This window comes from Puntigrus tetrazona, chromosome 6, assembly GCF_018831695.1.
Source record: "Puntigrus tetrazona isolate hp1 chromosome 6, ASM1883169v1, whole genome shotgun sequence".
NCBI lineage: Eukaryota > Metazoa > Chordata > Actinopteri > Cypriniformes > Cyprinidae > Puntigrus > Puntigrus tetrazona.
In genome coordinates, this window is record NC_056704.1 from 26,103,118 (window position 1) to 26,119,879 (window position 16,762).

Below are 16,762 nucleotides of genomic sequence, written 5' to 3' on the forward strand. Positions count from 1 at the left end.
TGAAAAATTCACAAAAAAATAAAAATAAAACCTATAAAACCTAGCGAGCCTCACATTGTTTGGAGTCCGGCGTGACCTTCTCCATCAGAGCGATGAAGTTGAGCAGGAACTCTGTGTTGTTGTTAGACAACTCCAGGTCTTTGCAGTATTCCCTGAGGAAAACACACATCATTCCACACTGGAAAGCTCTCTCGGATAAACACTGACATCAGAAACAGTTACATTATAGACCGTGAACCCTTAACAGACAGAGCTGTGCATTGAGCGTTATTTCACATTCATGTAAACATCTTAAACACACAAAACACCACAATTACAAACATCAAACATAAAACATAACTGCACTGCAAAAGTTATTCTTAACCAGTATCTTTGACCGGTTTTCCAGTAAAAACACCTAAACATCCTTAAAACAAGACAAACTGACCAGAGTCGAAAACACGCACTGCAAACAAAAGCTGGACGATGTAAATAAAAACACTATTTTAGTGTTTGTACTTTAAAATTTCAATGTTTTTTTACTACCAATTTGTGAGTGAAAACTAAATCCTATACTTTTTTTTTTTTTACTTCATTCACTTTCATTTAAAAAAATTTAGTATGGGTTTTATCTTCATATTTGTCATCCTTTCCTATAAAAATGCTTTTTATGGATGCGAAAACGCAGAGAAAAATGAAGCATTATTATTATTTTTTTTAATATTTTTTTTAATGACAGACATAAGGCAGTGTGTAAACATGACTGCAAAGACTTTAAGGAAATAAGTCAGAATTGCAATTTTGCCTCTCGGGAAAATTCATCTTCTCCTTTAGATGTTTAGATGTTTTTACTCGAAAACATAACAAAACCACTGACTAAGAACATGATTTTGGAGTGTATATGCTTTAAAAACACAGAGTAAGATGATCATTCATAGACTCATGCACGTGAACTTCTGTAGATCCCTCAGTGCTTTAACATGCAAACCAAAGTCAGCCTTCCCCTCGATACTGATGCCGTATGTAAGGAAGTGAGGAGAACGCCATGCACGCACAGATACAGAGGAGAGCTGCAGCGATGAGATGTGGAGAAGACATGAGAGAATCTACTGAACGTCAGAAGAGACAGCAGACGACAGCTTTTTAAAAAAAGCTAACAAACAAAATCTACTGCTTTCAAAGCCTGGCTTTCAGATACGCCTCTAGTATCAACTTTATCTTTGTGCGTCTTTAAATACAGTGTTGATGCACAGAGCTAGAAGACTGAGCATGGCACATCTGGAACATCTGAGCGCATTTTAAAATGACAGTAATAGCAGTCTTTTGTATCTCGGAAAATCAAATCACAATTGTTGAGATCTCTTGTGAAATTAAAGGATTAAAAAGCAGTGGTCCTCCAGGTTCAAAACAAATGCTTTACCACTACCCTCAGAAAATGTGAACTTGTCACTCGGGTTTGTAAAAACAAACAAAAATCACATTTATTATAATATAATAAAAGTTACACTTCTATAATACACTGGTTTAATATTACAACTACGCTTATAAAAATGTTTTTTTCAAAATTAAAAAAACAAAAGTATGTGCTATAAGAAAACGCTATTTTTTAAATCTTTTGTTAAATTGACCAGTTTCTGCTTTATTTATATTTATTTATTTATTGTTAATATACTATTTAACACCGTATTTAAAGAAAAAATGATTTTAGAGCATGTACTCCATCTACTTTTAACATAACTAGAAGAAATAAAACCGTAGTTTTAAGAAAGACCTGCCACTGGTTCCACTGTAAGTGAAATACTGTACACATATTGCTTGTTTATATAAACAGAGCAAAACTATTTTCTGTGGAAATCAAGCATTACAGTTTTAAAAACAAAGGTTCCTTTTTTGTCTTTAAAGGAAAAGTTTACCCCAAAAATAATCAAAAATACTCACTCTCAGGCCACCAAAATATCATCCACACCACTCACACAAATTAATATGTCTGTGGATTTTAATGTGAGAGAAAAAAAGGGAATGGTTTTTAGTTTTTCCTAAAGGAAGTGTTTTTATGGATTATGGATTACTATTTTGGCCAGAAGTGATGGTTTGAAGTTAAAAAATCTGAATGAAACATTACTTACTTATTTAAGACATTAACTGATAGACTGTGTTCGGACTATCATTCTGACGGCACCCATTCACCGCAGAGCTGCATTTCTCCAAACCTGTTCTGATGAACAAACTAATCTACATCTTGGATGGCCTGAAGGTGATTACGGTTCATTTTTAGTTTTGGGTAAACCATTTTTGGTTCCCCAAAGAAGCTTTCATCAAACATTCTGGAAAAAAAATGTTCATTTAAAAACTCGAAGAACCTTTTTCCCCTCTATTGTTGCACAGAAAGATTGGATGCCAATAAAGAAACCTTTATTTTCAAGAGTGTGCTTGTGATGAACCCAGAACACTGAAAGTCTCCGTTTGCTCTTAATGCTGTCTGGGAGATACGACTAAGATTAAGGTTTTGCTTTCCTACGGGTGACGGCGAGGAATCTCGACAGACAAAACACAACAAATAAACACATTCACTTGGGTTAAAATGGAAAGACACGTTACGCACACCACACACACACAGAGACTACGGTGACTACGGTATGTTGAGAAGGAAGTTAGCGATGGACGTATGCACGGAAACAGGAACGTGGCTTCAAGAAGTCACACAAAGCTACCTGGGGGCAATGAACACATGTCCCTCTGACTCAAAAGTGTTTGGCAGGAGAGACTCAAAATCTGCAACAGAAACGGGCAAGATTATCCAGGGGAAGCGGAGGACGGAGAACACAGGGAGGCTTCTGAGAAACAAATTAACATCAGCTGCTCTTCAAAAGGTGCAGGAACGCAGTGGGGACGTTACCATAGCAACACTGAGGAGTCATGGGGGAATACCAGCGTTAGCCACTATGGTGCCTTCAATGGGGTCGCACCGGCCGGAATGACAGGCTAATTTGGAAAGCAGACACTTTTGAACCGATTCGAATTTGGTCCGAATTTCGTTCTTTTGCAAGTCGGAGAACTGGCTCGACCCTTGGGATACACACACGGAGACGAAGCGAGTTCTCCGACGCCGTTCCCGTGAACTGCGTGGCGTGCCGCTTTCGTTTTCTACAGGCATCAACATGGCCAACCGTTTAGCTGGGAGTGGGTGAGGCAGGGGTCCTGATGGAGGTGATCGCCCCTCAGACTGGCACTGCGGAGCCGCTCCAGAGACTCAATCGGAGAAAGTGCCCAGCATTGTGGAGGGGAAGAGAGAGGGCAACCCAGTTTGATCGACTACTCGCTATCCTTGAGTTATCCTTCACACCGTCCTGCATCATATCTGCTGAATGACATACTATACTTCTTTCTTACTTTCAGCGTGCCGATTCCAAAAACAGTGTCTGTTTTGCTCGAGAAGGTCACACTTTCTTACCAAATATGAAGCATTTTTCACGTTTGCTTTTGTAAAGTGAAGAAGTATTAATGTCCTGATTTCAGGGATAGAATTATGTCCAGTGGCAGATAAATAATGCAAACACGAGCCAGGTGTTGTATATCTGCAGCTGACAGGTTTTGTGAAATAGCTTGTGTTCTTTGATATCAAATGAAATCATATTTCTCCACTCCTTTGCATACTTTGAATTGTCATTTAAACTAATATGTTCGGCATCATCAAATTAGGAAACATTAGGCCTTCAGCAGTTTTTTTAGGATGCAGGGCTGTGTTGTTTATGACTTAATATTCGACAAATAATGATGTAAAGAAAGTATAGAAAAAGCAAATGTTGCTTTACTATGTATGCACACACACACACACACATATATGTGTGTGTGTATACATGTAAATGTATGTATTCAATAAATGTCCATGTGAATATATGTACCCGAATAAATATCTACGTAAATAGACGTATCACTTCAACCCCACAGCCACTGTTGTGCCCAGGTAGTTTTTCCCTCCACACTGTCTTGCACTTCCAGGTCAGGTTAAGTGAAGACGCAGAGGAGGGTCTGCGGTGGCAGTCTGGGGGGTGATAGACGTACAGAGGGGTCAAGCTGATGAGAACACGGGGTGTAAGAGGAGGACGACAAACAAACCAGGAGCTGCCAAGAGCTCCGTCACCAGGACAACAAGAAAGGACCTAAAGGAGGCCATCTAGCAAAGTCATCTGTAACCTATTTCTGCCCATTTCCAAAACTTGAGCTGATCGTTATATGAATAGTAAGACACAACCTAAGGGAATAAACTGGCTGGCTGAACTAAAGACAACATTACACGCTCACAGACATCTTTAAGTCTGTCAGACACTAACACAGGGCAAACATTTCTGCTCAATATTTAAGATTTAATGAAAAATTGGACAAAAATAAAAACTCAAGATCATTTATTCACCCCCAAACCGACAGGAGATGTTCTGGAGAATGTTCAAGCTGCTCTTTTCTATTCAGTGAAGTGATTATTTTACGTTTCTTTCTTTTTTTATTTCTTTGTAAAGCAGTTAGAATTACCGGTGTATACGATATACGTTATATAAATAAAATCACCTTGGCTTAAAACTATTCAAACTGTTTCAAATGTCTTTGTTCCTTTAAACAGAGCTATAATAAAAAAAAAAAAAAAACACATTCGATGAAAAAGTACTGCGATTACTAAAACTAAATTAAAGCTGAAACGGAATAATTAAAAAACAATATAAAACCAACAAAAGCACTTTAACAAAGCATATCTTAAACTAAAATGAAAACAAAAACAAACATAAAGTAAAGGAACGTCTGAAAATTAAAATAGCTTATAAATAATGCTAACACCGACCGGAAACCATAATAGAGGTCCATGTCACAAGTTTACTAAAAAGTTCTAATAATTTTGGTTGGTTCTTCACACAATGTTATTCTATTGCTTTAGAAGACTTAGAACACGGCACATAAGAATAAACTATTTTTTATGGATATTGACAGGAACTACATATTTTAGTCTAATTAAATTAGAGCAGCATGAAAATTCTGCTGAATACTTTTTTTATGTTTAATGGAAGAAAGTCAGTCGAATGATTTTGAAACACAACGAGGGAGAATAAATTATGCGTTTTCATTTTTGGGTAAATATTTCAGAACAAATGCACAATGATAAGCTACGCTCAAACTGCAAACATAACTTTATTAATAGCAACCACGATAAGCTCATACCTGTGCTACTGTAATGCACTTAAAAAAACAATAGTTGTTTCAACTTGTTACCCCGCTGCCTAAAGATTTTGAGTTGGCTCAACTAAAATATTTTAGTTGTCACTAGTTGAAACCACTATTGCTTTTTACGGTGTGCTTGTACTACTGAACGTCTAAAGTTAACTTCAGGGGATGCTTTCAAACTAAACACTGCATCTCTATGACTAGAGTGAGACTTTTGCTAGCTGTAACAAACAAGAACTGACCAATTTCTACAGCAATCTGAGGACTTTACACCGGAACTGAGAAAGAAAGAGGGGAGGAGGAGACAGATGGAGGAGAATATTCCCAAACGTAATGGACACAGGGATCAGAAATACGTTTTACACTGAGAGAGAGATCGTATTTTATTCTTCTTCAGGAGATGTCAGGGAGAGAGAGACCTTAAATGGCTGTCCGAGCCGAGAGAGAGAGAGAGAGAGAGAGAGAGAGAGAGAGAGAGAGAGAGAGAGAGAGCTTGAAAAGGAGAAAAGAGAGAGATGTGGGTGTAGGCTGCAGCAAGAGGGTGGGTGGGTGAGTGAGGGAGTGAGGAAGAGGAGGAGAGAGAGGAAGAGGAGGGTCTTGAAGGCAAGGCGGGCAGGAGAAACAGAGGAGGCAAGCAGGCTGGAACAGGTGGAGGTGGGCGTCAGCGGGGAGTTCAGGACAAGGGTACGAGGAAGGAAGTAGAGTAACAAAGGTAGTGGACCAATATGGTGTATACTTGCCCTTGAAGACTGATCCGTCTGAGGAGGAGAGAGCAGAAAAGAAACAGGGGGGACGGGTAAGGGGAGGAGGGGGGTCACAGACAATATTTTATTCAATGACTGTTTGAATAAAAATATTGTTTTTCTCAAAAGAAGGAAAATCAAGTCAGTCAAAACAGTAATGAACAACTGAGAACAGGAAACCAAAATGAGTGACGCGGCGCAAACAATATATGCAACAAGTAGACGGAGGCAGCGAATGAACTCCACGAGGACGGAGACGAGGAGAAAACATCTGAGGACGGACCCAGAACTAATGAACCTTCACCGCATGACGACACGTGGAGAAAAATAAGGTGTCACGAAATGAGAATCACACATGAGCTGGGAAGAGAGGAACGCTTTGGAGACGGAGAGAAACATACAAAACAGCAAACTAAAGGTCGAATGAATACTGAAAAGTGACTAGGAGAAGCAAACTAAAAAACTAAAGACATAAAACAAAAGAATGGGTATAAAAGTGAAAGAGCTAAAACTAAACTGAATAACATAAAGGAGAACCGAAAGAGATGTGCGTGAATCAAATGAAAAAGATGGTAGGATGGACGAAAGCTGAAACCAATAAATATATGAAAAAGGGACACGAAAGAACTAAGATCAAAAGCAATGAACGTGAAAATAAATAAATAAATAAATAAATAAAAACGGCAATTAAAGAATTAATATGTGGAGAAATACGCTGAACGGATTAAAGAATGAAAGAAACTAGGGATTAAATGAACAAACAAAAATGCAAGCAAAAGTGATAGAATGAGAGAGAAACATAAACAACTAAAGATCAAAGAAAACAGAAATAAAGAAGAAATTAAACTAATGGGAGATAGCAATCAGAACAATAGAGATCGACTAGAATCAAGAAATGAACTAAATATAGCATAAATAAAGTAAAAATAAAGAAGGAAAGCAAAAACCAAAGGCGTTCCATCTCTCGTACGGGACAATGGCCCATCAGGGGGCATTGTGGGATACTTTTTTCTTATTTATTGACTGATTCCAAAGCTGCCGGCAAACAATAAAGCACAGTGAGCATCCACACGAATCAAAGCAAATAATACACACGAGCGAACACGTAAAGCACACAGTGAAAAGCAAACGCATGCCTCTTTTCACATCGCTAACGAAAACAAAAACACAAAACCTGTCCAGACAAAAGATGCTTCAGAATCGTCATTGTGAGAGAGAAGACGAGAGCATTTTTTAATGTTTCGGCAAAAGGAAAAATAATAGCACATGGTCACCATTATTTTCAACTCAGTAAACACAGTAAAACCACAGCTTTCACCTCTCTGGTTTTTAGTGAGGGTTTTTTCTTTGCATCCGTGCAGGGAAAGAAAAATCACCTCAGTACAGAACAGCATGAGGACAGGAGGGAAGAGGGAAGAGGTGGGGTGGGGTTTCATAGAAGAACGCGTCCACTCTCGCTTTCCCGGGAATCCACGCTCGGACCCGACGCTGCTGTGATGTCAGAGAAAGGGGGAGGGGCTTCCGTTGATTGGACGAGAGGGAGGGGAGGGGAACAGGAAGTCTCTTTGGGAAGAAAGAAAGGTAAGCGGGCTTCGAGCGAGCCTGCCCCTGGTACTTACACTGGACCTGGAGGATCTGGTCGCTCAGGTTGGCCTTGATGTGGTTTTCGCTGTAGGACGGCAGAACTAAACCGAGACTGCGAGGAAGGAAAAAGAGCGTTTGGACGTCATTCGCAGGATGCACACTAACGACCGATCGCAGCTTTTTAAAACAAGTATGTAATATTGCAACGAAGATATTAAGATGCTCTGAAAAAAAACTTGTCTAACAAGAAAACATGCTTTTTAAATAAATCTATCTTAATAGATTTAAGAATGTATATATATATATATATTAGTGCTGTCAACTGATTAAGTTGAAAAGTTTTGTTTACATAATGTACATATGTGTACTGTGTATTTTTATATATATATATATATATATATATATATATATATATAGTAAATACATATACATACAGCATTTATTTTGGAAATATTTTATATGTATACATTTATATATTGCATTTTATATCAATATAGATATGTATATTAAATTTATAAACTTTTTAAATATATATTTTAACATATTTAAAATAAAATTAATATTAAATTAATATTTTTCATCAATTTATACATGCGTTTGCATTTGTGTGTACACAGTATATACGCATGTATTATGTAAACAAAATGTTTCATTTTGGATGCGATTGCTCACAATTAATCGTTTAGCATGTTTTCTGAACAAGAATAAAAATTATTATACACTATTTTGTGTGTTATTTATAGATATTATCATGCATAAATGATTATCACAGTCCAAAATGTCCTGCTGAACTATACTGTGCTGCTCATCTGTACCTCTCATGGCAGGTTATGGATGCATATTAAAATTCATTCAAATAAGATTCATTTCAACAAAAAGTGCATTGAAAGTTTTACAGTCTACGCTGATATTGACCTGTAATCTGTGCCCTCCACTGGACTCCATATGTACGTCCTCTGGACCTCGTCAATGTAACGCTGAAAACACACACAAAGAGCAGCACATCAGCCAGATCGTCACGCTGCATGCCATTATATTTAATGAGAGGTCACGTGACTCACCTCATCCACAGACTTCACCAGCGTCCTGATTCTCCTCTGTCCCCCTCTGCCATCAATCATTTGACGGCGGATCTACAATAAGAGAAAAAAACGATCATTCTACCACTGCAAACATACTGAAGGAATAAACAAATTAACATCAAGCTACGACTTTCTCAAGTCGCTGTAAAGTTTTCTAGGAACACTACTGCTCGAACTATAATTTTTGGTTAATGATTTTGTCTTTTATGCTCGTTTATTTCAGTAATAATACAGCAAAAACAGCGACACTGTGAAATATTATTACAATTTAAAGCAACTGTTTTCTAATTAAATACAGTATATAGTGAAATGTTGGAATTTATTAGTGACATGCAAAGCTGAATTTTCAGCATCATTACGCCAATCTTCAGAGTCACATGATCCTTCAGAAATAATTTTAATACGCTTATTAATATTACATTTGATGAATAAAAAGTTAAAAAGAACAGCATTTTTTAACATCTATATATTTTGTAACAACACACGGCATTTCTGCAATGGATTTTGATCAAATCGAAGCATCCTCGCTGGATAAAACCAATTTTTTTTTCATTCAGAAGCACGTCCTACTTAGCTAAACTCGGCCGTGTTGTCTGATGAGTAATACAATGACTTTAATAACACATTTGGCACATTTGCGGAGAGGACTCATTGTACAGATGCTCACCTCCTCCTTGTTGCGATCGGGAAGTTCAGCATCCAAGAAGTCCAATGTGACCGGCTCTCTGAAGTTAAAGATCTACACAAATCCAGGAAAAAAACACGTATGGGTACAGAGATAAACATGCATTAAAAACGGAAGGTAAATAGAAAAAAAACGAAATATAAACTTCACCTTAGGCTGTAGGTTGGGGTGCAGCAGCACGTAGCCATTGGGATCTATGGCAAACGTGTAACCGTTGGCTCCAAGCTGCGCACAGAGCAATGCAAATTAATGACTGATGATCGAAAGTAAAAATAACTAAAAAAGAGACTTATCTGACTTGCCTTATATCTTGGTGTGAGTTCTTTAATTTCATTGAGGGCGATGTCTACACCCATGACACCAAGAATCAACTGATTCTGCAAGAAAGAAACCAACGGACTGAGAAATACAGCAAACGACCACAAGGGGACAGAATTGCTATTTGACAAAATTAAGAGTCAAATCAAAGAGTCGACAACAATTGGATTAATGCTCTGGGAGTGAACTGTTTGTCGAAGAAACACATTTCTTCAATTTTATGCTATTGTGTTATGCTGTTGTATCATAGTTACCATTACTTTAGTCAAAGTCAAACAAATAGATAGCTTTGATAAGGAAGCATCTGCTTAGGACATAAATTGAAGAGCAAATAAAGAAAGAAGTGAATGTGCCTCCGGGAAAAATAATGTACATGTGATGGCAGGCAGTGTGTTGAATTATAATGCGCTCTGCATTTATCAGTTACTGACGGGACAGTTGATCATCTAACGGAAAGGACACTCATCTATCAATGCACAAATTAAAGATCGGGATCATCCAATGTTTAAAATACAGGAAATATAAGTCTGATGGCAATTTATGATAAATGCACATTACTACAAAACCCAAATGCTGTTAATAAATGTTAACTAATGTTCATTTCTATTCATTCCAAGCTACTATTTAGACTTTTATTTATTATAAAAGCCTGGAATAAATAAAAATATTAACGAACATTTATTTATATCATTTATTGTACACACACACACACACACACACACACACACACACACACACACACACACATACATATACATATATATACACAGACATATATATATATATATATATATATATATATATATATATATATATATATACATACATACATACACACACATATATATATATATATATATATATATATATATATATATATACATATACACATATATACACACACACACACACACACACACGTATGTACATGCTTTCTATATTTTTTGATATTTTAAATGCAGTTAATCATGATTAATCATTGGACCGCGATTATTTTGTTAACATTTGACAAGAAGCTGGCCAAATGTAAAACACTAAATTCTATTTTATTTTATTACACTATTTTATTTTATTTTGATTAGATTTTTTAAGCCCCCAAAAATAAAAAAAACCCATCTGAACAGAAATTGTCCAAATTTTGAAAAGAATAATTAAACACATATGCTGAAATATACTGTTCAACAAAACTGCTCATTAAAACCCTTGAGACTTTTCTTCAACCGTCTGCCTGATAAATGTGATTTCGTAACAACAACGTTCTTACAGTTGAACCACGGTTGAAGAGTTCAGATGCAACCGCGTGCTTCATTCGTGATATTAAACTTCAAGCTGAACTTTGCGTCGCACTCGAACGCCCTTGTGCTTCTTCAAAGTCGAGCCCTGTTCAATATGCGTTCGACGCGATTGTGAGACATGCCGCTCTCAAACAGTTTGTCAATGTCAGTTAGCGAACATGCTAAGAATTAAAACTGGAACGTGATCACACTAATAATGCAAAAACTCCATAATGCGACATTTGCATCGTCCTGCGGGGTGCGAGAAACAAGCGTTTACAGGAATCTTCTCGAGGCTTACTTTGGAGTCTCCGTCAGTGGTGAGATTGAAGACTGGCATCGTGCCGGTAATGACGAGACCCAAACCCTGTAAAAAAAAACAAAGCAAAAACAAACAGCGCGATATAAAATGTTTGTTTGTACGGCTGTGAACTAAAGGAAGTTCACGGTACGCTGCACGCATGAATAAGAGGCTGCCGCATGTAAGCCGCCATCCGACTCGTGGTAAAATTATATGGTCAATGACAAAGCAAACTAGCTGTGGAGATTCAAATTTGTGCTTTCTGGAAAGAAAACAAAGAACGAACAATATCACAGCCAGTGGCCGCCGCCAACAATGCAATCTGAAACAGTTTCTCAGTCTCAAATCAATGAATAACGGCATGTGTCTGTGGGTTTCAGCGTTTCCTACAGGATGCAGTTCTTCTAGCGGGGATGCGGTAAACCCCTAATGCGCCAAACAATAACTAATAGCTTTTCTTCAACAGTTTATAAACAAAACACTTATTCTAATAGAACTCCGTTGTGCATATGCATATTTAAGCGCACTCTGTCCAACCAGTCAGCGAGCAGACTTAAAATAAAGTTTTACTAACCTTACAGAGGAAGGTTTATTTTAAAAAGTTTATGACTCAGGCTTAACGTAACAGTGAGTCATCCAAGCTGATTCGGTCGGTAAGTGAGTCATCTGACTGATTCAGACCGTTCTATTCTAATAGGTGAACCTTTCGAAAGAATGGCACCAATTGGTGCATTTATTTGTCAATTTGACTGCCTGCTGTGCAACAGAAAATCAATAAAAAAAATGAACAATATGCAATTTCACCCCGAGATGTGTAACCTATAGGGGTGTGTTTAGTACAATAATATTGTTTGATGGTTAAAACAGCCCACGTTAACACAGATCCCATAGAAATGACTAAAAATGTTTTTTTTTATGAATGCCAGGCCAGTATTTGATGTCACTTCATAAAAAACATATAAACAAGCAATATGCATACGACGTCGCCATTTTAACAAAACAGTAACGTTTTCTAAAGTGTGTGCCATTGTGTGTAAATGAACCAAACGCCTCTTTCATTAGTTATTTATAGCGATTAAAATGTTTCTGTATATAATATGTGCGTGCGTACTGCGTATCTTTATTATGCATGTATAAATACACACATACAGATGCATTTAAGAAATATGCTACGCTTACATATTAAATATTGTTATTTATAACATATGAGTATATAATACTTTTTCAAAATATATACTCTAGGCATGTGTCCCTATATATACAAAATAAATATAAACCGACGTATAGTATATAAACTTTTATTTTGGATGCGATTAATCGCTGGCCGGCGATACTACTGATTACGATATTCGTATGGAGGTTTGATTAAATTGCATTTTGCACACAAGCGTTGCAAAAACAAACACTCGATTCAAGCGGGCTCAGATTCTGTGCAGGCTGATCCATTGGCCATGTTACGCTGTGCAATTTTGAGTTGATGATGATGGTAATGATGATGGAAATCTTCCATACCAGAGCATCCTGGTAAACATTGGTCCACTGCACTTGTTTCGCCCGTTCCCCCGCCAGCACCATTGGCCGTCCGAGAACATCCAAATACTCCTGATAACAAAAAAAACACAGAAAGAACTCGACGCTTACTCCGCAATAACTGCATCGCAGCTCAGCTTTACAATCGAAGCGATCTATTCTCAACAGGTTACAACTAATAACACTCTGAGCTCTGAAAGTGCGACACTAAAGGCAGCGGTCCACACCTCCCTCTGTCATAAAGCAAACGACTGCGACTCGCCGCTCCATTACATAAAGCACGCTGTTAAAAGCGTCCGCCCGAGGGGCCAGTAAAGCCAGCTGCACAGAGGCACTTCCAGCCGTAACAAATCATCATAAAGCAGCTATTAAAGCATATTACAGCTGTTAGAAAGCACATTCTCGCTCTGGAGGGGTAGGGTGGGCTGCCACAGGACGGCACTTGTTGGGTCGCCGTAAGCACGCGTTTATAAATGACAGTTGTGTTTTTCGACACAACGCTCTTCGGGAGCTTCGTCACTCAAAGAGGAGAACATGGACGAAACGGTCTGAAAGAATAGATAAAAAAGGAAAAAGGAAATGAGCCTTATTAGGCTTATTTTAGGAAGAAAATCTCCATTTAGTGGTTTTATATATATATATATATATATATATATATATATATATATATATATATATATATATATATATATACATATTATTGCACTGTTTATGTGTCTGAAAACGACAAAATACGTCAATAAATTTATATATACATACATGTATATATTTACATATGCATGCAAATATTTTCAAAATATGTGCTTTGTCCTTGAGTCTTTATATATGCATAATAAATACGCACAGTGCATATTATGTGAACAAAGAGTTTCATTTTGGACGCGATTAATCGCTTGACAGCACTACTTATGATTCGATTTTCGATTATTACACTTTTTTACTAAACGGTTTTCAGGCTTCCTGAAAAGTCTGTGTTTTTAATGAGAGTTTTCACGCAAAACGTTATTTCTTTTTTCCCTGTTCTTCAGCCAAACCTTTCACCGCTCGCCTGGCCGAGAAATCGCATTTAATAATGCAATCTTCCAGCTTCGACATCTTAACACAGCTAATGGAGAGCCAGAAGCTCATGTGGGGAGTATTTTGTCTCTCTGAAAGCCAGCGGCTTGTGTAAGTGTGGCCTTTTGATGAAACTGCAGCATTAGGCCACTTTTATTTCTTGCTGGAACATGGAAGTGCTGACAAGCGTAACCTATTCTATTATTAGCTCACTAAAACACCGTTTAACGTGCCGTGGGGACACATTTCAGCAGAGACGATGACAGGCGGACCTTTTCACGCGGGAGAAAAGAGAAAGGTAAACAGCGGTGGGCCAGTAATGGCGGTCTCTGCGGTACGAGGGGATAAAGAGCAGTGACACAGCAGGCCGCCGTACGGATTAGCTTGTAGATTTCCAGTCTGTCCATAAACGTTCATGAACTCAGTGCAGCGGCTCAGTTATAAAGGAGCCGCATTCATATTCATACTGATCTCATTATACTTAGCAATGTGACACTTTAATGTTATACAGGCAGAGAGTAAAAGTAAAGGCGGCAGCTTTTTCCAGTCGAACACAATCAACTCAATAGCTTTTTAATCACACTAATAGCCGTATTTATGCAAACAGCATGTGAGTGATTCGTATTAAGCATAAATGTATTATACGAAAGAATAATCCTATATACACACTGTGCAAAAGTATGGCATCAGTAGCATGTTTTTTTAAGAACTCAATGCTTGTATTCAACTAAATTGATCAAAAGTAGCAGTTAATACATTTATGCATTAGGATTCTATTTTAAATAAACGTTCTTTTAAGCTTGAAATTCGAGGAATCCTAATAAATAAAATCAGCACATTAGAATTCTGAAAGATCACGTGACACTTCAGGCTGAAAATTCAGCTTTGCATCACAGGAATAAATTCATATCTAAAACAGAATGTTTCAGAATACCCCTGATTTTACTCTATATTTGATCCAAAAATGAAAAAAGATCATAACACCATTTTTGCCAATAAAATGCGAAAAATAACCCAAAACGTCATTTAGTGAATAGCTTGGGTTAATACGATCTGAATCTATGACATTGAGATTCTATTATAGTTAGAATTAAAATTTACTTAGCATCATTTATTTAAATGTATTATTTTTTTAGATGTTGCGTTTTCGCGGTACACGTAGTTTCTTTTAGCTTTTTTTTTTTTGGTCGTTTTGTTATTTTTTAATATCTTTGCAGTTGTTTTTATTTCATTTTCAATTTTTGGCACAAAGTCAAACTGAGTGAAAATGCGAAATGCTTCCTTGCTACCTGAAGTAAAATAGAATAAAATAAATGCCGCTTTACATTGTGATTTATTTCAAGTAACGGCCCTTTCTTTATGGTTTTGGTTAACCATATTAACACAAAAATATACTGCCTCAATGGCTAATATATAACTGCCTCAATGGCTAAACTGCTTGTATCATTGCACAACGTAAAGCCTGAAGGTATGAACCCTTTATAAACGATATTAAGTTACAATATTAAATATTGTAAATAATGAGACTTGACTCTAATGAATGCAACTTCCATGCATTCATTAGAAGAACTTTTCTGCAGGTCGGATGGTTTTTCCTGTCAGATGTCCACCAGCATCTGCGAGCGGTGGCTGTGGAAGTGCAGTTGGCGGTTATTTTGGTCCTGGGCTCTCGGAGGTAACAGTATGTGACAGGAGAGGAGGTGGTGAGGAGGTGCACAGGTGTGGATATATACAGTTACGTGCCCACACCTGTCTCACGCAGCCTATTAGAATAAGTGGCAGTTCTCTGAATAAAATTACACTCAACCTAATGGAACAGCTGATGGTCTATTCAAGCCTGCGGGAGGTTCGGCGCACGCCGCAGAGGAGACGCCGAAGAATAAAGCTGAGTTGGATCGGAGAAAGAGGGAACAGATAGTGAAAGAGGATAGAGAGGAGATAAGGAAGAAAGGCACCGAGACGTCAGTGAAGAGTGCTGAGGAATCACACAGAAGAGGTGGGGAAATTGGACCGGCTGCTTTCGGGGAAGAGCGATGCTATTTCGGCAGGTTTCGCGGGCCTCGGGAAAGATTGCTGGAGGATAATGAAAACTGTACGGAAGTGGATTAGAGGAATCAGAGGCCCGTTCCTATCTAAATATAGCAGTCTGTAGTGCTTTATCCGTTCATCTTTATAGTTCTCGCTATGCTTTCTAGCGTGACATATATATCTCTAAATCGCGATAACATCACAGAGCTTCAAAGATCAGGAGGCTGAACGAACTTACAGTGAACCGGAGTCATGTGTAGAGGCTTTATTAAAAATCTACAGGCATACCTGTGCACGCGTATCAGCTGGAGATAAAATCCTTATTGTGATTCATTTTAATGCATCAGTATTGTCTTATTTATGAAAGAAATAGGCCACTCGAGCGATTTTACCACCGTTGAAAGGATTTTAGGTACTTCACTTGATGTAACGCCTAAAAACACCTCTTAAATGAGTTCAAATAACCTGTATGAATATAGATAATACATGTGCGCTTTAAAAAAAGATTCAAACCCCGAACTATATATGCTGTATAGATTTTTTACGTTCTTGAAAGCAGGCTCTTCTGCTCACCAAGGTTGCATTTTGTAAAAATATGGTAAAAACAGTAATACTGTGAAATATTACAATTTAAATAACTGTTTTCTATTTGAATATATGTTCAAATGTCATTTATTCCTGTAATCAAAGCTGGATTTTCTGCATCAGTGTCACACAATCCTTCAGAACACATTCTGATGCTAATACTTTTTATTTTACTGTTAAAAGCAGTTGGCACTTAATAATTATCTAGTTTTCGGGATTCTTTGATGAATAGGAAGGAAAACACTATAGACCGTCGTGTTTTATGCATCCTTGCTGACTAAAACTAATTTCTTACGGTATGTAAGAAACAGTAGAAATGACAAACCTGCGTGTTGATTCTTATGGCTCCGATGGAAGGGATCTCAAAGTAGTAACCTGTTCAGAAATAA

The 16,762-nt window shown here is 37.5% G+C and overlaps 1 protein-coding gene across 2 annotated transcripts in view; it reads right to left on the reverse strand.

Moving 5' to 3' along the window:
- Positions 1-16,762, reverse strand: part of cacna2d2a (calcium channel, voltage-dependent, alpha 2/delta subunit 2a) — a 177,953-nt gene that overhangs the window by 7,669 nt on the left and 153,522 nt on the right. The window contains exons 14-25 of one of the 2 annotated variants that reach the window (XM_043241386.1): positions 16,699-16,748; positions 12,687-12,776; positions 11,175-11,240; positions 9,584-9,658; positions 9,432-9,506; positions 9,264-9,335; positions 8,576-8,647; positions 8,430-8,491; positions 7,550-7,626; positions 5,928-5,945; positions 2,691-2,751; positions 55-152 (exon numbers count right to left, since the gene is read on the reverse strand). In XM_043241386.1, the coding sequence (XP_043097321.1) occupies positions 55-152; positions 2,691-2,751; positions 5,928-5,945; positions 7,550-7,626; positions 8,430-8,491; positions 8,576-8,647; positions 9,264-9,335; positions 9,432-9,506; positions 9,584-9,658; positions 11,175-11,240; positions 12,687-12,776; positions 16,699-16,748 (816 nt within the window). The remainder of the gene's footprint in view (positions 1-54; positions 153-2,690; positions 2,752-5,927; positions 5,946-7,549; positions 7,627-8,429; positions 8,492-8,575; positions 8,648-9,263; positions 9,336-9,431; positions 9,507-9,583; positions 9,659-11,174; positions 11,241-12,686; positions 12,777-16,698; positions 16,749-16,762) is intronic. The other variant, XM_043241387.1, reaches the window with a different exon arrangement.